The sequence below is a fragment of the Dermacentor andersoni genome, chromosome 8 (genome assembly GCF_023375885.2).
Source record: "Dermacentor andersoni chromosome 8, qqDerAnde1_hic_scaffold, whole genome shotgun sequence".
Lineage (NCBI taxonomy): Eukaryota > Metazoa > Arthropoda > Arachnida > Ixodida > Ixodidae > Dermacentor > Dermacentor andersoni.
This window is the reverse complement of record NC_092821.1, coordinates 57,823,329-57,849,480: the sequence shown is the minus strand read 5'-3', so window position 1 is coordinate 57,849,480 and position 26,152 is coordinate 57,823,329. Positions and strand designations below refer to the sequence as shown.

The window sequence follows — 26,152 nt, the reverse complement described above, 5'->3', positions numbered from 1 at the left end:
GCACAGGCGTAACATAATACCGACTGCTGAATATGTTTTTGATGTGATGTAATCAACATGATCATTCGAAGTCAAGCGCCTACAAAATTTGACGCCAATGATTTTGACAGAATCTACTGTATCTACAAGATCATGGCTTAAGCATACACTGAAAACTTGGGTCACTATGTCGGTGTAGAAGGCGTACCGACGATGGCATAACGAAAGTGAGATCACGTAGCTGGATTGACGACCATAAAACGGCCCGACGGCATTAATACCAGGAGCACGTACGATAGACCTAGTGGTCCAAACAGGTATACAACTTGGGTCACTGAGCAAGGTAGATAGATAGATAGATAGATAGATAGATAGATAGATAGATAGATAGATAGATAGATAGATAGATAGATAGATAGATAGATAGATAGATAGATAGATAGATAGATAGATAGATAGATAGATAGATAGATAGATAGATAGATAGATAGATAGATAGATAGATAGATAGATAGATAGATAGATAGATAGATAGATAGATAGATAGATAGATAGATAGATAGATAAGCTCAAAACGCATCAAGTAGACAAATAATGCTGTTCGCATTAAAAACGTTTGCTCCCAGCTGTCCTTTAATTGTGCTTTTGTTCCTTGAGTTAACACTGTGACTTCAGTTGAGAATGTCGTTATATCGCCAGAAAACATCCCACTCTGTTATCTGCTGTGTAATGACTTCTTTCGCATGCGTTACTCGTAGCACGCAAATACGAAAAGCGACACATGATTACAAGCCTGCGCGCTGCGACTACAGTGCACATGGTCCCGAAAAGGGACTTGAAGGAACTAGTGAATTACAATGGCGGATTCGGAGGAGCCGGCCAACTGCTGCATAGCTTGAAAACAGAAGCTCTCTACCGCATCCAAAATTAGCTAGGATAGGCTGCGTGTGGTCACCGGCATCTGCTGGCGGATGCCAGCACAGACAAAACATCCTGTGGAGTGCCCATACGTACCGCTTCAGCGTCGCTGCCTGTGTCCGGTCTGTCGCTCTCATTAGAACTTGAGATATTCGAGTCGAAGCTTTCACTGTCGAGAAACGCGTGCTTGACGCGACGAGTCGTTCATGACGTCCACTTCTGCTACGAAAGTCACGACCTCCACGGTGACATTAAGTGCAGTTAGCAGCTAAAGAACAAAAAAAGAAGTTGGAGTTTGACCCTAAAGGCAAAGCATCGATTGCGATAGCAAATTGTTAGGCAGCTATACAAAGTGACAAAATCAGTTTTAGCGGCCATATAAACTTGCGAACATTCGCTTACTAAATAAATTAACAAGCGTGTTGTCAACCGTGCATCAGCAAACAGGAGCAGATCTCACTGGACCACCGCGAATACTCCCTAGAGAAGCATACCTGCGCAGAGAGCGGCCACTCGAGTCGTATCGCTGCCGACCAAGAGCCTGACCACCCGCCAGGGGGCGTAGCGATGTCCACTCCCGTTATTTGCAGTTCTGATTACAATGGTTCCCTAGTGCTGGATCTGGGTGATAAACAGAACCTTATAGCAGTTAACAGGGAGAATAAGTGTCATGGACAGGTAACGTCGCAAAGCGGAAACAGCCATTGATGTATAGACTATACGCTTTGGTCTGAGAAATGGTCTACGCACAATCAGACCAAAGGATAATAGGCGAATATGGCAAAGATAACCTGGGTAGCGATCATAGACATTTAGCAGTAAATTTTTATAGAGACACTAATGCAAAACACGAACAAATCACATCACAATTTCTAAAAATGGATGAAGAGCAAATAACAGAGATCGCAAAAAAAACATAGAGAAGAAAATGGAGACTTTTCCTACAGCAGTCTGCGAATATAAGGAACTGGTAGACATTATGCAACAGGGAATAAGACAGGAAAAAGAAATTGTTGGATTGGAAAGAGGAAACCCCGTTAGCGGTAGAACACGGAAATAAAGCAAGCTATAGAAGAGCGTCTGCAGGCGTCTAGGGATCATCGAGAAGCAAGAAAGTTGAGACTGCGCGAAGAAGAGGTGTTGCTTAGATGGAACAAATAGTGAGAAAAGAGTGGCGAGTGAGTTTGCACAAGAGAAAATTAAATCCGCAATTGAAAATTGGGTGCATAACATTCGCAAAAGAGACAAAGGCACCCCAAAATGATTCTGGAACCGTATATAGGAGCACTCGGAGTTCCAACTAAATATTCGCAAACGGCTACAAGGAATGAAGACGGTAACATGTACGAAGGAGATGATGCGCTGCGGTAGATCACAGACGTTATTAGGAATTACTTTGGCACGAAAGAAAGCGTAGTTCACACTCAAACTGATCCAGCAACAACATAGAGGCCGGAGAGATCAAAATTTAGATAGATAGCTTCTTTTTTAAGAAAGCAGAAAATGTCCCTAATATCACCGCAACGGGACCCGATGAAATCCCAATACAGCTAATAAAAAAACTTGGTCCAAAGAGCAATGCACTGCTCACTAATGCCATAGAGCAAGTGATTCGAACGAATAAAATTCTGGTTGGATGACGTGAAAGCAACATGAACATCATTTACAAAGGCGAATGTGATAAGGATAAGACGAGCTCGTACAGGCCACCTACAGTCACGTCGATGATATATACAATGACAAGGAAAGCCATATAATTGATGGAGAAAAATTATTTACTGGGGAAACTGCGAAATGGGTTCAGGCAAGTCAGATGCTTAGAGGATAACATGTTTGTATAAACTCAGTGCATAGAGATTTCAGTAGGTCAGAATATACCTTTATTGACAGCATCTCTAGATATTAAAGGAGCCTATGAGGTATATATATAGAGACAACCGAGTACAATTTGTATGTGAAGGTCGGAAAGGTGGTGGGTGTTCACCAAGGACTGAAGCAAGGAGGTCCTCTGTCTTCATTATTGTTCACGCTTTATGTTAAGCGCATAGAAAGACAACTACAACACAGGGAACTAAGGTTTGATTTATCGTACATGCGTGATGGACAAATGTTGCAAGAGAAGGTCCCTGGATCGATGTATGCGGACGGCAAAGTGCTACTAGCGCACCATAAAACAGATTTACACACACTTGCAAATATCTGTGGCAAGACAGCGACAAATCTAGGCCTCAAGTTTAGCACAGAGAAATTGGGACTTATGATCTTTAATGAAGAAACGAGTAGTTACGTAGTGTCAACACAACAGCAGGTCATACCCGTAGTCAAGCAATATAGATGCCCCGGCATACACATAAACGAAGCAAAGACTTACTCTAGCACCCACCAAGATAACCTGAAAAATAAAGGGGAAGCGGAATGCCGCAGTAATGAAACCCAGAGTACTGTGTGGCCACCATAAGTACGAGGTGGCGCGTTTTATCTGGAAAGCGGTAATAGTACCAGCGCCAACGTTCACAAATTCCATCTTATGCTAAAATTGGACATATATTCGGGGTTGCAAATTAACCAAAGATCGATAGGCAGGTTGGTACCGGGAGCCCACAGTGAAACCACAAACGAGGCAGTGCAGGGTGAGAAAGGCTGGACCGCTTTTGAAGTCAGAGAAGCACAGAGTAAAATTAATCTTGAAGGCAAACTCAGGAGCAGGAATGCAAATAAAGTGGCAGCTAAAGTGCAGAAGCATGTGTAGTTGAGGAGCGTGGACACAGAATGGAGGAAGAGGTCAAGAAATTTCGGGGTCATTATATAGAAGTGTGAATAGACAATCAGGAGTCATCCCAAAGAAACTGAGATAAACAGAGACAGTTAATTGGATGCAAAGAATGAAAACAAAAAGAACAATGGAGATTTAGAAGAAGAAGAAAAACTTATAAGGGAAAATCAGTAGGATAACACAAAGGGCAGCACCTTGCTATTTGAGGCTCGAGCCGGTTGCCTAAGGACAAAAACATGCCAGAGCAAATATTCGAAACTAGATAAGGCATGTGTATGCTGCAGTAAAAATCTAGAGACCACTCACTACATCCTGATGGAAGGCTAAGGAATTCACCCAGTGAGAACCGTAGGTGTTAGCTTTCCAGAAGCACTTGATTCTAAAGTGCATGGAAGCATGAAATGGTTAACTGCCGAGATAAGCTAGAGACGTTTTAGAGTATTGGTAGAAGAGGCAGGGCAGAGATTGATACGACCGGATCTCTTGCAGGCTTAGCTAGCGATACAAGGTAGATTTTGAAGGAAAACAAATAGACTAGGCAGATTTATACAAAAACGCTACGTAACAGACATGTAGCATACCTGAATAAATCAAGCAGGCTAGATGATTAGTTGTCACAGCCCCTGTTCAAAGGGAATGCCAATAATAATAATAATAATAATAATAATAATAATAATAATAATAATAATAATAATAATAATAATAATAATAATAATAATAACCTCAAATGTAGACAGCTCCTCATATATCTAGCGAGTTGCGCCCGCGCGTCCTGTTTCCATAACGACGTCGATGCTTTGCCGGTCATGTGCCGCTGGTTACGCCCACCCCACCGCGCTTTTGAAGGCGCCGTCTCGCTTTAGCACTTAGTTGTTTCCATCTCCCTGCAGAAATAATTTTTGTTTCTTGCGCTAAGAACATTGTCAGCAAGACATTTGTTATAGGTGGTGAGCGTATTTGGCACACGTAGCATAGAATACATGAGCCGTGGTGACCGTTTACCGTGCAGCCAGCCGTTTAATTTTACGCCCGTCTTTTGCGGAAAAGTATGTGCATTACTTACAGCGTGTAATTAGCCAAAAGTCACTTTCGGTGTGAAGCACAGCACTTATCGCTGGTTCACGCGTGTCGTCACGCAAGAGTTCTGTTTGGCGCCGCGGCGCCAGCAGCGTGCCGCGCATTTGGGGTCCAGCAGCGTGCCGCGCATTTGGGGCCCAGGCATCGCGCTCGCTGTGCGTGCGCGATGCCTGGGCCGGTTCGCAAGTGCCGTTTACTTGACGCGTTGCGTTTCGTGGCAAATTCATTCTAGTTGTGGTTGGTCTCATTGAGCTATGCTTGTCTGTGTCGGTATCTTTAGCAAGTGTGTTATCGCGTATTTTTTTCTGTGCTATTTCCAATCTAAAGAAGGAAAAGAATCAGCTTTATTAGAAGAGTTGTCAGGCAGTTTTGGCTGTGGTGGCCTCAGGTGGCGGCCCGAAGTCCTTGGACTCGGGCGGAATCTTCGGCTTGCCGGACGGTTCCAGCTCCGAACTTTTGAGGGCCGCCTCCCAGCGGCGGCGACGCCGACGGAGAAGGTTCTCGGCGGCGCCGCCCGGGGCGGCATCGGCAACGAGCGCTGCTTCCTACTTTGTGCAACTGAGAAAAGCGGCTCAAAAACGGCAAATAAGTTGCAATAAGTAGAGGCTTTCTTTTTCCACTCTGCATGAATTATTCAGCCTTGCTTAGTTTCTTCGAGAAGCTTGGCTGTTTTTCGAGCAAGAAGGTTGCCATCCGCAAGTTTCTTGCGTCTGTATGTGTGGCGTGCTTAAAAATGAAATATTAAAGCTCTTGCGCTCCACTATAGACGACGTAGTCGGACGTTTTCACAGGCAAAGGCGAACCAGAATCGACAGCATTGCTATCGAAACCGAAACCAAAACAGAGCGACAACGCGCGTCCAAAATCTCGGAAGGCAATATCAGCGGTCTGACCAGGGGCGGCATCGCGTAAGACAGGCTCCTGCGGGCAGTGTCCGCTCTCATGCTTCTCTATGAACGCTAGCTGTCAAAACGCTGGCCGGAGGAAGTAGCGAGCAAACTGAGTGCTGCCTCTCGCTTTAACGCGAACTATGCGGCGAGAACACAGCGTACACGAAGCTATCAGCACTTGACGCGCTCTGTTCCCATTGCAGATCGCTCTTAATATAAGACAGCACCATACGCCGCCGCCGGAATAGATCGCCCTGCACCCTCTCTGCGCGCGATGGAGGAATCGAACCCCCACCATCGTCGGCTCACCCTCGAATGCTTTTACTCGCAGCTATAGCATACGGCGCACAGCCAAGATGCTATCGCACCTAGACTTTATAGGGAATATTACGGCGATGCCGACGGCTACGGCGGCAGAAATGCCTCTTGAGTGTCCATATAATTGCTGTCACAATAAAAGCAAGCGCGAGGCAATTACTTTACGCACTTTACGCCCACACCGGCAGTTTTCGCAGAGCAGCGGCGACCTCTCCCCGACCTCTCTCGATCACTCATTGGAATACTTGCTTCAAAACGAAGCTGAAAAATATGCATAGATTTCACCGTTGGAAGGAGCCAGAACTGAGCTCATTGCCAGACTCGGCGACCACCTAAAAATGCCAAGCTGTCGTTCTTGCTCTTGGCTTCCGCTATACGCTCGCGACCTAGGCATTGACGCCAAGATGTGCCAGTCTTGTTCTGTAACATCACCAGACAGTGACTCGTCTCTTCCAAGCATGAGTCATAATTACCTTTACAGAGTGATCTTGTTCAACGAAAATGAGAATAACTTCGGCATTCCTTTTCGTGTGATTATTCTGCATTAACCACAAACCTAAACAAGCCCACGAAGGGAGTCCCAGACTCTCTGTATATTACGCACTAAAATTGCGCGAAACTGCAAAGGCCAACGTGATCAGCAGCGATGGCATCGCCACCATGTGACGCAGAGTTCAGTCAGAGATCACATAATTAGTGTAGTATTGTAATTATAGTTAGCTACTCGCGTTATAGATCTGTAAACGACTTTGCCATTCCAGCGTAGTCGTCCTCTTCCTCCGGCACAACAGACACAATTGAAGTCCTAGCAAGTAGCTTCCCAGGAGCGAAGTTGCGGTACAGAAGACCACGCCTAACGCACTGCATTCGAACGAAGCGAGAAGAGGTAACCCTGCTGGTGCTGCTGCTTTTTTTGTCATCGGTGCTGGTGCTGTTGTGGTCCGCAATCGGGGATATCTAGGCAGGCTTGGTGAGCCTGTTCTACCGCAGGTGAACGCCATTCTGATGCAAAGGGCTCTCTTATTTCATAATGCACTGGTAATATACAAACCTGCACTTGGTTTATAGGGGTCTTTCCGCCTGCGTTACTGCCAAACGGTGTCTTCAACTTTATAGAAATGGCGATGTAATCATCCTTCTTTGGCTTATAATCGATTATAATGGCCAGTGATTGCCAGGAATTTCCATCATTCAGACATCCGTAGGCCTTGTGTTCGGAGTTGATGCCCGCTTCAATGGCATAATAGTCATCAAAGTGGTCTAGTATCCCCAAAGCAAAGCTGTGGAAAAAGAATGAGGGAAAAAAACAGCTGGTCAAATCGAACTGAAACACGATCGAGAGGATGTGTTGGAAGTTATTAGCAAAGTGAATGGTGGGTGTACACCTGCCCCGCATAGTAAAACAAATTTAATCAGGGGTTTTACGCGCCGAAAGCACGATTTAATTTAAGAGGCATGCCGTAGTGAGGGACTCCGGAAATTTGGACCACGCGGGGTTCTTTAATGTGCACCCAAATCTAAGTACACGAGTGTTTTCGCATTTCGCCCCCCTCGAAATGCGGCCGCCATGGCCGGGATTCGATCCCGTGATTTCTTGCTTACCAGCCCAACACCATAGCCACTAAGCAACCACGGCGGGTGTGCCCGGCATAGTGTGGTTGCCTCCCACACTATGGGCAACCGCGGGGCAGTGCGATAGGGTGACGAGAAAAGAAAGAAGGTATAGGCCTGCTATAAAGTAGCTGAAAACTTCTCTACAAGACGACATTATAAAGCCAACAGCGCCCAAACGAGACAAGAAATTAAGGGCCCAGTGCGCGTGTCCGGTATCTGCGCCTGTTATGTCGTGTTACTACACAACAACAACAACAACAAAATTAGTACAGCACTGCCCATTCAAAATAAATACAAAGAAAAACATTCTTACAACACATATCTAACATCTAACAGACTTCATCAATAGTTGAATAAAACTATAAAACTATATAAATAAATTAAAACTATTTGAAACACACACACACACACACTCATATATATATATATATATATATATATATATATATATATTACCAGAAAAAAAGCAGTTCTGGGTCCGGGTAGATATTCACAGTGAAGTAGACGCGCGTACGAAGCGGTTTATTGACGTTTCGGCCGGGGTCCGGCCTTCATCAGAATACATTGCATGGTGTCAGTACAGTTAATAAACATGTGCGTATCAACCGTATGCAAAGTGAACAAGTGAACATTATGCAAAGTGAACGCCTCAAAAACATATTCTCTGATCCGCCTAAAGCAGTATACCGTAAAGCTAGAAATATTCGAGATATACTAGCGCCATCATCTAAGACTGACTGCCCTGATGCCATCGGATGCCATCCTTGTCGAAAACCGCGATGTAAAGTATGCCCCTACATGGTCACATCACAACAGGTTACTAGTACGTCTTCAAACTTTTGTTTAAAAATCAAAGGCGATTTCGACTGTGACACAAAAAACGTAATATACATGCTTGAATGTACGCTCTGCAAAAAACGGTACATCGGACAAACAGAAGGGCCTTTCAGATTCCGCTTTAACAATCATAAATCCCACGCTAACACGTTGCCCAACCTGCCCATCTCAAGACACGTACATCTTCCTGACCATTCATTTGATAAACTGAGAGTCACGTTGCTTGATACTGGATTTCGCTCAAATTATGATAGAGAAGCCCGCGAATCCTTCCTTATACATAAGTTTGATACCGCCGCGTGTGGCATGAATGAATGTGTAGGAAAATTGAGTTGCCTGTCTTTGTAGCCCTTCACCTGTCCCTTCTTCTACTAGTATGTCGCTATTCCCCTTTTTCTGTGTCTGTGTTTGCTTGATAACATAGCACATATTGCGCACATATTAACGTTTTGTTGTCACGTGGCGATTGGTTTTTACAATTCATTTCGGTGCGTGTTTATGCTTTGTATTTTAGATTATATGTTTGCAATCGCCATCGGTCTATACACGTGTCAGCTATCCTTTGAACGATTCGGATGCATTTTGTTCGCCCACGTTATTCGTTTTTCATGTAAACGTATCTTCATTTGGTTGATAAGCACATGTATATTAACTGTACTGACACCATGCAATGTATTCTGATGAAGGCCGGACCGTGGCCGAAACGTCAATAAACCGCTTCATACGCGCGTCTGCTTCACTGTATATATATATATATTGTTACGAATGATGTTTATAATTAAATTATGGGGTTTTACGTGCCAAAACCACTTTCTGATTATGAGGCACGCCGTAGTGGGGGACTCAGGAAATTTCGACCACCTGGGGTTCTTTAACGTGCACCTAAATCTAAGCACACGGGTGTTTTCGCATTTCGCCCCCATCGAAATGCGGCCGCCGTGGCCGGGATTCGATCCCGCGACCTCGTGCTCAGCAGCCTAACACCATAGCCACTGAGCAACCACGGCGGGTCGAATGATGTTTATTTCCAGGGTGAAATGAGGTCCGAGATGGAAGCTACAGGCCAGGCCCAGCCGGCGCAGAGTACCCCGAGATCACGCGCGTACAGTCTACTTCTTCTTTCCTTGCCTCAGTCGCGCAGTGCTGCAACATTTTATTTTCCCCGGGGGCAGACGAAGCTCGCTGAGCGAGTTAAAGGGACCCGTGATTGTACTGCTTGAGTCTGGCCACGTGAACTACTTGCGTCGCACGTGAACACCGATTACTTGCCGTCACTTTGGCGACGACATAGTTCACATCACTCAAGCGACTGAGTATAACGAATGGTCCGGTGTAAGAGGCGAGAAACTTGTGGTACAATCCCTTTTTGCGAACAGGTGTCCACAACCAAACATAATCACCGGGAGTAAAGCTGACGGGGATATGCCGCGCATCATAGCGAATCTTGCTGTTGCCTTGTGAGGACAACGTCCTAAGATGCGCCAGTCGACGTGCTTCCTCAGAACGACACAGAGTCTGGCCGATGGAAGGATCTTTTTGGCATGATGAAGGTAGAATAGTGTCCAGAAAGCTCTGGGGAGCGCGTGCGTATAGCAGAAAGAACGGCGCATATCCAGTAACTTCGTGCTTGGCACTATTGTACGCGTACGTTACAAAAGGTAAGACAGCGTCCCAATTCTTGTGGTCAGCAGCGACATACATTGATAACATGTTGGTAAGGGTTCGATTCGTCCACTCCGTGAGGCCATTGGTTTGCGGATGGTAAGAAGTGGAATGCCGATATGCAGAACCACAAAGCAGTAAAAGTTGTTCAACGACGTCGGCGGTGAATTGCCGTCCACGGTCACTGATGACAACCCGGGGAGCGCCGTGACGGAGTATGACGTGATGCAACAAAAATGAAGAGACATCTGCTGCAGTGGCGGATAGAAGTGCCGCCGTTTCCGTGTAACGAGTAAGATAATGTACGCATAGTTTAATCCAGCGGTAGCCAGCTGACGTCTTTGGGAGCGGGCCAAGCAAGTCGATGCCGACTTTTTCGAAGGGTAGCGTCGGTGGCCTAACTGATTGTAAATAGCCTGCTGGGGCCGTCGTCGTTTGCTTCTGGCGCTGGCAAACAGTACAGCTGGCGACATACTGTTTCGTTGTTTTCCAGAACTTGGGTCAGAAGAGCCTCTGTCTAAGTCGATGTAGTGTGCGTGCAAAGCCAAGGTGCCCGGACGTGATATCGTCATGCATGGAACCAAGGACAGCAGGTCGGACGTTTTCGCGCACAACTAGAAGCAATGGAAGACCATCAGCCGAGTAACTTTTTGTACAGCAAACCATTACGAAAAGTAAACGGTGTGGTTCCGGCTGGCTCACGTGCAGCTGCCCGTAGGGATTTCAAGGTAGGGTCGCAACGTTGCTCGCTCTCGAAGGTACGCAGGTCTGGAAAGTCGGAAGAGATGGAAACTAGGTAGTCATCGAAGTCATCATCAGCAGCTTTAGTATGCGGCGAAGGGAGACGGGATACGCAATCAGCATCCGTGTGACAGCGTCCACTCTTGTAGTTAACGGAAAAGTTGTACTCTTGAAGGCGCAAAGCCCAGCGGGCCAACCGACCAGACGGGTCACGCAGCCCAACCAGCCAACAGTGTGAATGATGGTCAGTCACTATCGTGAATGTGCGGCCATGTAGATACGGACTGAACTTCTGAATGACGAATACGACTGCTAGGCACTTGAGTTCAGTAACGGTGTAGTTTGTCTCCGCTTTTGTAAGTGTCCGACTAGCGTAGGCAATTACATGCTCACTGCCATCGCAGAGTTGAACAAGCACAGCGCCAACACCCGCACCGCTGGCGTCAGTGTGCAGCTCAGTTGACGCCTCCGGATCAAAATGCCGCAGTACCAGTCCAGAAGTCTACAAAAATTTCAGCTGTTGAAACGCCGACTCGCAGTCAGCAGCCCACAAGTATTGGGTGTCTTTGTGAAGGAGAGACGTGAGGGGAGAGGCAAGCTGGGCGAAATTCTTGATAAAACGCCGGAAATATGAGCAAAGGCCCAAAAAGCTTCGCAGATCTTTCACCGTTTGTGGCTGTTGAAAGTCGCGAACCGCTGCTATCTTTTCAGGGTCTGGTCGTATGCCGTCTTTGTCGACCAGAAAGCCTAGTACGAGGGCTTGACGCTCACCGAAATGAAATTTCTTCGAGTTTAAAATAAGGCCAGCTTGCTGGATACAGTCAAGAACGATCGACAGGCGCTTATTGTGCTCGTGAAATGCCCGGCCGTAGATAATGACGTCGTCTAAATAGCACATGCAAATTTCCCATTTCAGTCCGCGGAGCACGGTATCCATAAATCGCTCGAATGCCGCTGGAGCGTTGCATAAGCCAAAGGGCATAGCGTTGAACTCAAAGAGACCATCAGGTGTCACGAATGCAGTCTTCTCCTTGTCTGAGGGGTGCATGGGAATTTGCCAATATCCTGACGGTAAATCAACAGAAGAGAAATACGACGCGGAGTGGAGGCAGTCGACGGCGTCATCTATTCGTGGTAGGGAGTACACGTCTTTCTTTGTGACGGTGTTTAGGCGGTGATAGTCCACACAAAATCTCCATGAGTTGGCTTTTTTCTTCACTAGGATCACAGGAGCAGCCCAAGGGCTACGTGATTCCTGGATCACTCCTTTCTGTAACGTTTCTTCGACCTGCTCGGCGATGACTTTTCTCTCTGAAGGTGAAACGCGGTAGGGCTTCTGACGAATTGGCGTTGCTTGCCCTGTATGAATGCGGTGTTGCATACGAGAGGCCGAGAGGCCGGTATGGGACGCTCGTTGGCCTTGAGCAAAATCAAACACTATAGCGTAGCGAGGGAGCACAGCTTCCAGCAGACACTGCTCACTAGAAAACAGCGACTTGTTAATCATGCGCTTAAAGTCAGCAGAATTATCATGGTTGGAATTGGGGTTGAATTTCTTTTCGGCAGTTGACATTTCGACCATTCCGACGCTGACAATGGCTTGTTCATCAAAGCTTGCCAGTTTAAGTCCTAGCGGCAATGTTATGGATTGGGTTGAAACGTTCACTGTCCACAAACGAGTACAACCATCAGCGGTGACAACGAGGGAGCGAGGGACTATCGCATTTTTCTTGAGCACATTGTTATAGTCGGGCTCGGCTAAACCACAACAAGAACCTGTTCGTGGGCGAGAAGTATTCAGAGGTACAAACATTGCAGCCTGAGGGGGCAAACACACATCTTGTGACACGGAGAGAACGTCGGCGGCATCACTGGTGCTATCTGTCATTGAAGTTCGTGCGTCGCGGCGAAGAGAAATCGCGTCACTTTCACAATCCAAAGTTGCCCCCCACTCACGCAAGAAATCAATTCCTAAAATAGTGTCATCCGTTGTACGTTCAAGCACAGTAAATTCATTTCGAAATGTCTGGTCCCCTATCGTAACTGAAACAGAACAGACCCCAAGTGGACGTAACATTTCCCCACCAAATCCATGAAAGGTAGCGTTCCGATCCCAAGAAAACATAACTTTTTGTCGAAGACGATTTTTGAAGGACAGGCTCATAACAGAAACTGCCGCCCCGGTGTCAACTAAAGCAAAAGCACTCACATTGTCAACTAAAACGCACACTTTGTTTTTAAACAATTTTACACAAGGGGGTCTTGATGAAGATGAAAATATTGCGGCTTCACTCCCGTCGGTTGCACCAGCTAGTTTCCCAGCGGCGGCGGTGATAACGAGCGATGACGAGGTGAGGGAGAGCGTCGTTGTCGTGTCGGTGGTGGTGTGAGGCTGCGATCGGAAACGGGGGAGTCACTGCGGTTCCCGCGTCCCTGCTGCAGCCGCTGGAAGGAACTGGGATACGGCCAGGGCTCGTCAGCGGGCACGCAGGGTGTGCAGGAATTAAACCATGGAGCACGCTGCTGGCGGCGGTGGCAATACCTAGCAACGTGTCCAGGCACACCGCAGCTGTAGCAAATGCGGGAGTCGCGGCTTGTCGCGGGTGACACCGGTGACATGGGTGTTATGGGTGGAAACGTACTCTCAGGCTGGCTGTAGGAGGGAAGAGCCCGCGGAACAAATCGTTGTGGTGCATCTTGTCGGCGTCCCAGACTTGTCGGTTGTGGTGGCAAGTTGCTGCTCTCCGTACGATCAGCATAGGTCCTGCGAGGTTCTCGGTAACCCTGAGGTGCCCAGGTGGCCGGTGGCACACGAGAGCGATGATCAAATGCACACTGATGGCACACATGAGCGTCGTCAACAACTTTAAGGCGTTCAAGCTCTTCTTTAACAACTTGCCGAATCACCGAGGAGATGTCGTCGTTGGTTGGGACGGACACACTTGCAATAGTAGTAACATTGTCCAAGCGTCCGAACTTTGGCCCAATCCTTCTCATTTTCAGCGCTTCAAATGCCTGGCAGCGTTTCCTCAGATCAGACGGAGTACTAAGATCTTCCTTCGTTATAAGAAAATTATAAACATATTCAGCGAATCTTTTAGGCAGATGTCCTACTTTGTCTTCGTCTGTCATGGTAGCGCTGACGATTCCGCATAATTTCAGGACAGCCTCTATGTACGTTGTACACGTTTCGCCAGGTAATTGAGCTCGTCGGGAAAGCGTCTGCTCAGCCTTCTTTTTCTAAGAGGTCAGGTCCCCGAAGCACTTGGTGAATTCTTCTACAAAATTGTCCCAGCTTGTCAGAACGCTCTCGTGGTTTTCAAACCAGAGAAGCGCGGTTCCAGCGAGAAAAAAGAACGACGTTATCGAGCTGCTTCGTAGTGCTCCAGTGGTTGTGGCGACTCACTCTGTTGTGGTGTTTAAGCCAGTCGTCGATGTCTTCGTTCGCCTTCCTCAAAAAGGCGGGTGGCTCTCGCAGCGCTGTCCAGTAGCCAGCCTGACCTGCGTGATTGCTGTCTGGTCCGTCACAGGTGGGGTCGTCACTGCCTTCTCCGGAATCGGCCATGTCCGTTGCTTGTGGTCGTAATCCGGCCAAGCGCCCACTCCGTCAGACAGTTGGTAGAGCTGAGTCGTCCAGGATCGTCCAAGATTTACCCCGCACGTCCACCAAAAATGTTACGAATGATGTTTATTTACAGGGTGAAACGAGGTCCGAGATGGAAGCTACAGGCCAGGCCCTGCCGGCGCAGAGTACCCCGAGATCACGCGCGCACACTCGTATATATACATACATATATATATATATATATATATATATATATAGACACCTGAAGTTTGAAAATCACACAAGTTATAAGTGGCGCTTAATATCTCGTATGCAGCAATTTTCTGCAAGAATGTTTAGCGTGTCCAGAACTCGCGGCGAAGAACAGCGGATCATTTGTCTACCGATTTCCTTCCGACAGGTTCCTGCAAGATGGTATACAGAAAAATTCTTGGTTTCTCCAAGTGTCACTGCCTATGTTAGCATATGTTAAGGTGTGCCTGTTTCGATATATTTTTTTTATTTGACAAGGCCCAATATAGAACTTATTAGCGCGAAAAGTAGAACTAGAGATGACGAGGAAACAAAGTACACTGGCACTAAACTTTCAACTAAAGGTTTATTTTTACAGCGCAAGCTGTTATGGGGCTCATTCCAATAGCCGATGTTGCGACGGGGGGTCCGAAGATGTGGGAATGTACTTCGCTCGTGGAGGAGTAAGGGAACCTGAGGCTGGGCCCGATATTCAGGACGTTTTACAAGAAAATTCAAAGTAATACCTCAAAAAGTTCGTGATAAAGTTGTAGCAGCCGATCACTCCCGCCGTCCGTTGCTCCTTTTATGCCCTGCGTGGTCATTGTTCAGTCACTTCCCCCAATTCGGCGTCAGGAGACAGATGACATCAGGTCCCACCAATCCGGAGGTCGGTTGCCCTTTCTCTCCGAAGGAAGCTTGGTCGGAAACGCACGCACATCACGGGGCACAAACAGTGAAAGGGGGAGCGTACGCTGACTCCAATCGTACACTGACTCCGTCCCCTGCGTCAACATGCCAATTTGTGCGGCTGACAAGTGATGGACGCGTATCCATGCTAATTGCTCCCAAACCTCTCCTGAACGAGGTACTCCCGCGCTGGTCATAAATCATCTGTTTTGAGAACCATTTTTCGCATAATCGCGCGAGCCGTGACCGGAGGGTATCGAGGGCTGAACGGCGTCTTTCCTACCTGTTTTATTTACAACAGTGCTTCGGTTGGCTATGGTGCCAGTAGCAGCTATCGCCGGGAACGAGAAAAAAAAAATAACCCAGTGTCTGCCGGGATCGAAACGCGGCTCGCCTCGCGGGAGTCATCTGCTCTACACATAAGCCACGCCAGTGCTTGCTAGCATGCAGTGAAAAAATGCCCTATAAACGCGTCCTAGCGCGCGAGGAGAAACGCGATGTGATATACGCGGCGCCAAAGGTCGAAGCGGAGGTTTTAACACGATAACGTGAAGGAGCCCGTGTCGCAGATATCCGACGTCGGCGTCCAGCGTCAGACATCGCATCGACGAAAAGATTTTCGATCCATAAGCCGCGTTTACATGAATGTCACAGTGTCGCATCGCATCGCCTTTCTAGCGCATCGCATTAATGCGCCAGGTGAGGGTAGATTTACGGGAGCGAGTCGACTCTCGCGGAGCATGTAAACTCAGCATCGTAGCATTAGGAATTATGGGAAGGAATTAGCCGCGGGACTGCCACGCTGGTGAAGCTGCGAGACAGCAACGCCTGAAGCAGAAGCAAAATGGCGTCCCCCACGGCAACTTCGCTCGCCGCAGCGTGCTTTACGCGAACCTATTTCTCCGCAGAGGAAACCACTGCTTTCCTTGCCGTCATATCTGAATTAAATATTGGTGAGCTGTTAGATTAGAGAGACGGAATGCTGCATTCCCAAGCATTTTGAACGAAGCGTCAGACTCTTGGTAGTCGGTACAGTCGACACTCAGCCGCCAACGTTCTCTCGGCCCACTACCGGAAGCCAGTTACACCGGAAGTCGGCTGCACTTCCCTTATACAACACCATGTGGCGCTACATTCTCCCGAGAGCTAGAACGTAGTGAAAGTGGAGTTTAGTGGAATGCATAAGCGCTGATATTAAGGGTTTCGGGAATGGTGCTGAAATTATCCTATTAGGTGACATGAATGCCCACATACAGGATTTAGATGGCTATACTGACAACAACGGGAAGTCAATGCTAGACCTTTGTGAGCAACATAACCTCGTTATAGTGAACACAGGGCCAAAGTGTGAAGGGCAGATCACATGGGAAGTGGGAGACCGGCAATCAACCATTAATTACTGTCTGATGACAGAAGGAATTAATGATAAGTTTAGAGATACGATCATTGATGAGGAAGCGTATAGCAGCATAGGGAGTGACCATAAACGTATCCTTCTGAAAATGGGATATGTACATGGGAAAGAGAGCAAGGAGTGCAAAATGGCCAGTCCAAATTTGAACGCTGAAGAAATAACAAATATAGTCACTAGATTCGAAGAAGAACTTGGCAAATGGAAAATTAAGGGTGGGAATATAGTGAGCTTCTAAGTTTAATAACGACAGAAATACGGAAAGAGAAACAACATCTTTGTTGGAAAGGAAAAAATAAACAGAAAAGTTGGTGGAACAGGAAAATACGAGAAGCGATCGCCGAACGACAGAAAGGATCCCAAGAGCACAGGCAGGCAAAGAAGGCGCAGTTGCCGCAGGATGAAGTAGCCAGTAAATGGGAAATATACGAGAAAAAGTCTATGGTTCAAATACTGGTGCAAGCAAAATTAAAAGGTGAAAGTGAACGTTGGTTGTCAGAAATACGTGAGAAAAAGAAGGCCGCACCTCGAATATTTTGGAACCACATAAAATTATTAGGCAGGAAGTCAACAACAATACACCAACATATCCTCGACTAAGATGAAAAGAGACTGGAAGGAGAAGCGGCAATAAATTACATCCTCAAAATAACAGCCCAATCTTCTAAAGGCAACGTCGAGGTTGTATTTGAAGAAAAAAAGAGCATTAAAGAGACCCAGGTGGAAAAGGAGCTGGTGCTGACAAATTTCAACTGGAAGAAAGCCGAGGAGAAGATTCCTAAGCGCACAGCCACAGGGCTAGACGAGGTTCCCGTTAGGCTGATAAATGAACTAGGACCAAAGAGTAAGGAAGCTCTGGCGAAAGCAGTGGAAAAAAACCTTAAGATATAGACGAATGCCAGAAAGTTGGCTACAAAGTAGAATGAATTTAATTTATAAAGGTAAGAGAGACCATTGATCATTAAATCGGTAATATACAGGATAGCAATGCAGGCAATCAAATTAAAGCTTCAAGCTTGGGCAGAGAATAATGGCATTTTGGGAGAACTTCAGAATGGCTTCAGAATAGGTAGTCGTTGAGATGATAACTTATTTGTTCTTACTCAGTGTATTGAAATATCAAAAGTAGAAAGCAGACCGTTATATGTGGCCTTTTTAGACATTACAGGAGCCTATAAAGGTAAGGGATACCATTGATCATTAAATCGGTAATATACAGGATAGCAATGCAGGCAATGAAATTAAAGCTTCAAGCTTGGGCAGAGCATAATGACATTTTGGGAGAACTTCAGAATGGCTTCAGAATAGGTAGTTGTTGAGATGATAACTTATTTGTTCTTACTCAGTGTATTGAAATATCAAAAGTAGAAAGCAGACCGTTATATGTGGCCTTTTTAGACATTACAGGAGCCTACGACAAAGTGGACCGCAACATATTGTGGGATATTCTGGAAGGGGAAGGCTTAGGTGACGATTGTCTACAGCTTTTGAGAGAGATTTACCTAGAAAGTACCGTTTGCGTTTAATGGGAAGGGATGAATAACGAGGAGAAAGTTCGTATCAACAAGGGGCTGAGGCAGGGGTGCCTTTTATCCCCACTGCCTGTTTATGATGCACATGGTGCGGATGGAGAGGGCGCTGGAAGGAAGTAATATCGGGTTTAATCTCTCATACAAACAGGCGGGTACAGTAGTAGAGCAGCAGCTTCCAGGTTTATTTTATGCGGACGACATTGTGTTGCTAGCTAACAAGCAAAGTGATTTGCAACGTCTGGCTAATATCTTGGACAGGAAGGCAACAATTTAGGTTTGAAATTTAGTGTTAGAAAATCAGGTGTTATGGTATTCAATGAAAACAGTGAACAGACAGCGGCGATACAGGGCCAGGAAATATCTCGGGTAACAGAACATAAATACATTCGTATATGGATAAACGAAGGCAATAGGTATATGTAAACACAGGAAAAAACAATAACCGTGAAGGGGAAGAGAAATGCAGCCATAATGAAGCACAGAGCGCTATGGGGATACAATAGGTACGAGGTGCTCCGAAGTATGTGGAAAGGTGTAATGGTTCCAGGACTTACTTTTGGAAATGCCGTTGTTTGCTTTAAATCAGGGGTACAATCAGGACTCGATGTGAACCAAAGGTCAGTGGGTCGCTTCGCATTGGGCGCTCACGAGAAGGCTACAAATTAAGCTGCGCAGGGCGATATGGGCTGGAATAGTTTTGAAGTGAGGGAAGCTGCAGCAAAATTGAGTATGAAGAACGACTGAGGAATGTGCAAGAAAGGAAATTGGCTGGGAGAGTGTTGAGGTATCTGTACAGAAAAAAACATTGATTCACAGTGGAGGAAAAGAACTAAGCTTACCAGCAAGTATGCAGCCTGTAGGGTGGGCAGCACAGCAACAAAGAACGTGAAGCGGAAAGTCAGTGAGGCCGAAATAATCTCATGGCTGGCGGCAATGGAAAAGAAACCTGCCATGATTAACTACTTAAGAGGGAAAAACGAAATCAGGAAAGAAACTATTTATGATTACTCAAAGGGAAGCTCATTACTTTCCGAAGCGAGATCGGGATGCCTTAGAACACGCACCTATAAAGCGAGATATAAGAAGGAAGAAGAAGCATCTGCTTGCTGCGGTAAAGGTAATGAAACTGTGGAGCATGTTTTAGTAGACTGTGAAGACGTCTACCCAGCGGTCAATTGAGGCACCACGGGCCTCCTTGAAGCCCTTGGGTTCAGCGAGAGCAGTGGATAAGTAAGCATGTCCACATTAGGGATTAGTAAGAGACGATTGGAATTGGAGATTGGATTGGAATTGGTGGAATAAAAGTAGGGAAACGCAAAAAACGGAGACGTACAAAAGCACAGTTCGCAATAGGGGACCAGAAAATTTGGTTGTGGGATTTCATAGTATTTTTGCCCATAGATATCATAGACATTCCCACAGGAGTGGGAATGTCTTGGCCTTGCTAGTAGCCCTGTTGATAACTGCTGCGAATCTTTGCCTGACGTCTTTGGGTGTACTGTATATGTTAAGTATAAATAAACTTGTCTTGAACTGTCCGCTGGGGATGATTTCAACGAGCGAGTGTTCAACCTTATTGGATTCAAGATTGAGATCGTGGGCTATGAACGTACATTTGTTGATGACTAATGTGATGATGCCCCTCTTCCCACCACCATATTCGGTGTGCCATTTATAGACCGGTACGGTGACTGCATCCGTTCACGACAGGAAGATATCCTCTTCCCCTGTCGTAATCAGCTACCAGCCTTTCTAAGTGTCGTCGAGTACCTCGACTCGTCGGAACTCTCGGCGAGACTATAGGACATTTCTACAAAGACGGATGGCCTGACGGCCATTCCACCACCTCGGGCTTCCTGATCCGCTACTACTTCGCTTCCATCTCTACGAGCCTCTACCTTTCTCTCTCCTGCCCTCTCTCTCTTTTATTCCCATCTCCCCCACCCTGCTGGCGCTGAGCCGTGCTCCCGCATGGGTTGCAGAAAATAGTGCTAGCCTTTCCTCCTTCCCCACAAGAGCCACTTCTCTCTCCGTGAGCGTTTCTTGTGATAGGATCACATGAATCTTTTCCGGGTGGGTGCGAATGAACTGTTCGAGGACATTCCTTTTACGATGCCATCCTCTACAGTGCCACTGCCAGACATTAATTACCCTGTGATGTACCGCCATGGTGGGACGTGGAGGTCCTGTATTATAAAATGCTGCGGAGTGCAGCGGCTGCCGACCTTTCAGTGTCGGTGTTATTCAATTTGTCTAATGACGTAATTGGAGCCGTTGCAGAAACGTGGCGCTCCAGATTATCGCATCTGACCCCTAGTGCTTTGACCGGCTCCGCGAGTTTGTCAAATCAAATAAAAGAAAATCAGAGTTTATTTCAAATACATTTCTTGACAGATCTTGTTTGCTCGCCTAAGTAAGCACATCGTGCTTGTTAGAAGACCAAGCAGCAGGTGGTACAGCTTTCAATAGAGATATGAAACATACAACTACCGTTCAAAATTATACAACTTCAAAGTAAAATATTCTAACACACAAAGAATTAATACCACGTTTTTCAGTCACGTAAGAATCGCAATAAATATCACATATTACAATAAATATTTAAATACCACTTCCTCACATTTTGTATCATTTTACCTTCTGAATTTATGTCATACAGTGTTGCATCAAGTTCATAAAAAACATCAGGGACATAATACTTTCTCGTTTTCTTTCCATAGTTTGTTAACACCCTTGGCTTAAAATACATTTCTGTTTTTCGTAACACAACGTCTTTTTTTACCAATACTTTAAAAGAATTTGAATAATAATAATAGCGTGTTACAACAACATACTTAAATAGCTCCTTTACTGGAAGTATTCATAGACTATTATACTTTTCTGTCTGATTGTTCTAGTCCAGTTCCATAAGTTATCCTATTTACAATTCTTTTGACTACGCGATCAATAGCTTGCTTTTTATAATCAGAACATGTATCACATAACGTTATACCGTATAAAATTACCGATTCTGCTAATTCCTTATATATAGTAACTCTTAAATTGATAGGCGTTTTCCCGCGCAGACTATACATCGTGGCCGCGACAGCTCTTAGCTTTCCACAAACGTGTATGACATGGTTATTCCAGGTAAGATGCTGATCCCCAAAAAATCCTAAATACTTAACCACACGCTCAAACTGTAATGGTTTACAAATACATGCGTTGCAATGTGGGGCGTGCAAATATACATTCATGTTAAATGAAAGCGCCTTATGTGGATTCCTGAAGCAGATTAGTTTTTTGATGATTTATAAAAATTGAATTGTGTGCGAACCAGTCTATACGATTACTGATATGTCTCTTTGGAAGATTTGACATTCCGAGTTATAGTCACTCATTTGTAGCGCTGTCGCAGTGTCATCAGCGTACTGAAAAAGTTTTGATTTCAGTTGTAGGAGGCCGAGATCTGAGACATATATTAAAGAGTATTGGCCCTAGCGTGCTTCCTTGGGGCACACCACACTTTGTTTATTTGAAATTGCTGTAGCTATCACCCAGTTTAACGCATTGTAGTCTATCAGTAAAATAATTTATAAAAAATATTGTAGAAGTGACTTCTGAATCCTAGATTCTTTAGCTTGTTGAGTAATATCTTATGTACTACCGTGTCAAAAGCCTTTGATAGGTCTACAAATAGGGCTAAGACTACATTATTATTTTCTATTGATGTGCTAATATAGTCAGATAATTCTTATAGCAGGGTAATTGTTTTTATTCTTTGTGAAACCAAACTGCGCCATGTTATCCAGGGGATAATTTTCACAGAATGGCTTCATTACAGAGTCCACATATTTTTCCATTATAGGCGCTATTGTGGGCAATATCGCTATCGGTCGGTAATTTGCGCTATCACTTCTCTTTCCGTTTTTGTAGACAGGCCTTACGATTGAAATTTTTAGTTCTTTGGGTATTATGCGTGTTTCGAAAATTCCGTTTAGAATCTTTAAAAGTACTTGTTTGAATCTGTGAAAGTTGAAGTACAAATCTCGAGGGCGGATTTTATCAAACCCTGGTGATTTGAACTTTTCCATGCCTTGAATTATTGTCCAAAGATCAACTTCGGTCATCGCTGGAAGATAAGCTGAGTGCGCGCATGTGCGTTTCGGCTCGTATTCTAAATGTTGGTCACTCTCCGTTTTTTTCAGCTTCTCTGCTGCAGCAATAAAAGTTTCGTTAAATTTATTGCACAGCATCTGCATGTTTTCATTTGGGAAATTTATTTTTACGGTATCATTGACGCTAGCTCGCTTGGATCTGCCCATTAATTCGTTTGCCGTAGTCCAAGTCTTTTTCACGTCCTTTTTGCATTCTGAAAATCAACGCATCAAATATTTTCTTTTTTTTTCCAGGCGTAACTTAGCTGTCACCGCGTTTCGTAAAGTTCGAAATTCCGCTCTGTGTTTTTCGTTGCCCGGTTCTTTTCTGCACCTTTGCCATGCTTTGTCTTTTTGAAAGCACAGCTCAATAATATCACTCGTAATCCATTTCGTATTAGGACTTCTTTGCTTAATTGTTATGATTTCAGAAGAGTTTACGTATATCATCCTAAACGTTTCAACAAATTTGGCATATAAACTGGCTTGGTCTAAATGTAAAAGTGAAATCCAATCTGTATCCTTTATGTACATGTCAACTTTTGCGTTGTCTATAATTTGTTTTTTGTTCTTACTTCGCAATCCTCTCGTCATTGTCAGACATGACTAAAAGTGATATAAAGTAATGATCTGCTAGTTTGACTTTAATTACGCCGCTTGCTTAGCGCTGCTGTCCGAGCCGAACGACAATATGATCAATGCGGGTTTTCGTTACTCTTGAACCCAAATATTCCTCGCTAGAAATTCATTAATTACATTGACCAGTCCATATTCTGCTAGTAAATTAAGATAATCTGTCCCCGCTTTCCTAAACACTTGCATTATGTCAATATTCAAATCCCCTACCAGTATAAGCTGCTTCTCATTCATATATTTCTGCAACAGAGTTTAGCTCCTCTAGGAACAAATCTGTGTTCATGTGGGTAGCCTGAATACCGCACATACGGTGTAGGTCACAGCTACTTTACTTAGGGTGACAACAATAACTGCTGCATAATCAAAAACTACTTCGATACTATTAAAAACCCAGTTATCTTTCACAAATACAAGAACTCTACCTCTTCATCAATTTTCTCGGCATAAAAGAATCTGTGAGTAACCCCTGAGCGTGCATCTACCTTATTCGCTTGAATTCAGATTAATCGCGGTGATCACAGTTACATCAATGTTGCGTACATATGCGCATATTTGATCGCAATTCTTCTTTATGCTGCGCACATTTATATGTATTAAGCCAAACCCGCCGAGGTTGCTCAGTGGCTATGGTGTTAGGCTGCTGAGCACGAGGTCGCGGGATCGAATCCCGGCCACGGCGGCCGCATTTCGATGGGGGCGAAATGCGAAAACACCCGTGTACTTAGATTTAGGTGCACGTTAAAGAACCCCAGGTGGTCGAAATTTCCGGAGTCCCCCACTACGGCGTGCCTCATAATCAGAAAGTGGTTTTGGCACGTAAAACCCCATATTTTTTTTTAATGTATTAAGCCAAGTTCTCGTTTTATTTTGTTATCAGCTAAGATATTTGTAACGTGAAGGTCCCAATCATGAAAAGAACTGAACGAGGCCATCTAGGGCATTTTTGCAAGATTATTCTCAGCGGTAATGCTTATCACATTCGCGCCTTCCACCTTTCGAACTAGAATCTTGCCGTTTCGTGTCCAGACAAACTTATAGTCGAGCTCTTTGGCAAGTTTTCTGCATTTTCAAAAAAGTTCTTTTTGCGTTTTCGTTAAGTGTTCATTGATGAAAATTTTGTATTTTCGAAGTACGTTTTTCTTTGACAGCTACAAGTATCGGGCTGCTTGTTCTGTAAACCTGACGATTATAGGAGCGATTTTGTCATTCTGTGCCTTCAATCTGTGTACCCATTCAAATGAGTGCCTTTCAGACAAGGGGACATCAAGCTTGCTGCTAAGATCTACCAAGACCTGGTACAGATCCTGACCTTGTATATGTGGAACACCGTGTATTTCTACATTTTTCCTTCTTGAGTACTGCTCAGCACTTTCAACACATTCTCTATGCTTTGAGATTCCATTGTCTTTCTTTTTTCTATTTTGTTCCAGCTCTTCTGTGGTTTTCTGCAATTGAGCAATTTTTCTTTGCTGATCCTCGACCTTTGTCAGCTCTTCAAACTTGGCTGCCAAAAAGTGTGTTGATTTTTCAATAGTCTCAGTTGTGGCGCTCTGCTTGCCTACCTTATTTTTCAATGTTTTCAAGCGTACACAAGACTTCCACTAGTTTCTTATATAGGTCGTCGATCAGCATAGCCAAGGAGTCCTGCCCTTGTGACTCAGTTAATTTGTTTCGCGGGGGCGTTTCCGTGCCACTGCTATCAGAATCAGTGTCATAATTTCTTCGTTCTCTTTTGCACGTGTCGCATTCCCAAGCCTTGGCTTCATCCTTATCCATTTTCTTCAAGTTCTTTTTGTAGACACCAGAACATTTACCGGTATGACACTTCTTACTGCATCAATTGAAAGGTAAATATTCGTCATTTTCGATATTTTTCGAACATGTCAAACCCTTCTGCTGCATTTACAACTTTAAATTTTTCGAGGGATTCACCAATTTTATCTATTGTTTTTTTCCAATTTACGAATAGTGGCGCTCTTGTCTGAGGCATGAACTACCAACCCCCTCTTTTTGGGTAGACCATTGGCAGTCGTTTCCGCTACTGGAATGTCCATGGGCATTTCTACCGCAGGGGCCTGAGTGGGTTGAACTATCTCTCCCTTGCTGGCCTTTTTGAGTTCTGCAATTTCTGCTGTGAGCTGCTTCATGGCGTATTTTAACGAAGCGTTTTCTCTTTCAAATTGTGCTATCCTATTTATTTATTTATTTATTTATGTATTTATTTATTTATTTATTTATTTATTTATTTATTTATTTGGTCATACTGTTAACCCTCCAGTGAGGGTCGTTACAGGGAGGGAAGAAGAACATATACATTTCATAAACACTTCAATGAGCAATCATGAATCAGAATTCAAAATTTGTGCACCATTTCTCAAAAACATATCGACACCCAGCTCAAATTGCTGCACGTTCACACTCTCCACAACGTCACTTGACAGTTTGTTCCATAGTTCAATTACATCAGGAAAAAAGGAATACCGATATACATCCGTACGTGTGTTAATAGGTTGTAGTACCCTGCTGTGGTTTCTTCTTGAACCACGTTTTAGTGGCGCTTTCACATAATGTTCTTTATTTATTTTTAATGCCCCTTGCATTATCTGGAAAAAACGTTTGAGTCGATGTTTTATTCTTCTCATTTCCAGCGTTTCTAATTCACACTACTGTATCATCTCTGTAACCGAGTCAGTACGGCGATACTTGGAGCATATAAAGCGTGCTGAAATCCGCTGAATCCTTTCCACCTTCTTTTTTAAGCATTTTTGGTGAGGGCTCCACACAGCATTCGCATATTCCAGAATTGGTCGTATAAACGTTTTGTAGACGACCAATTTAATTTCTTTAGTCGCATCTGGAAGCTTTCTCCTAAGGAAGCAGAGCTTTTGGTAAGCCTTCGAATAGATATTCTCAATGTGAATACGCCAGTCTAGATTATGCGTCACTGTCGGAAACTAAGTATCGGAAACTCTGTACCTCGACCAAGGCATTTTCTCCTATATTATATTCAAATCTGATAAAGTTCTGTTTTTTAGTTACGTGAGTGTATGTAGATTTTTAAAAATTAATTACCATGCCCCAACTTTGGCACCACGAGTTTAATGATTGCAGGCAGCTGTTTAGTTTAATCTGATCTTCCACG

The 26,152-nt window shown here is 44.8% G+C and overlaps 1 protein-coding gene across 2 annotated transcripts in view; it reads right to left on the bottom strand.

Moving 5' to 3' along the window:
• LOC126526342 (uncharacterized) overlaps window positions 1–26,152 on the bottom strand; it is a 106,730-nt gene that overhangs the window by 53,778 nt on the left and 26,800 nt on the right. For both annotated transcript variants that reach the window (XM_050174244.3, XM_055068146.2), the window contains exon 3: window positions 7,007–7,235. In XM_050174244.3, coding sequence (XP_050030201.3) covers window positions 7,007–7,235 — 229 coding nt within the window. The remainder of the gene's footprint in view (window positions 1–7,006; window positions 7,236–26,152) is intronic.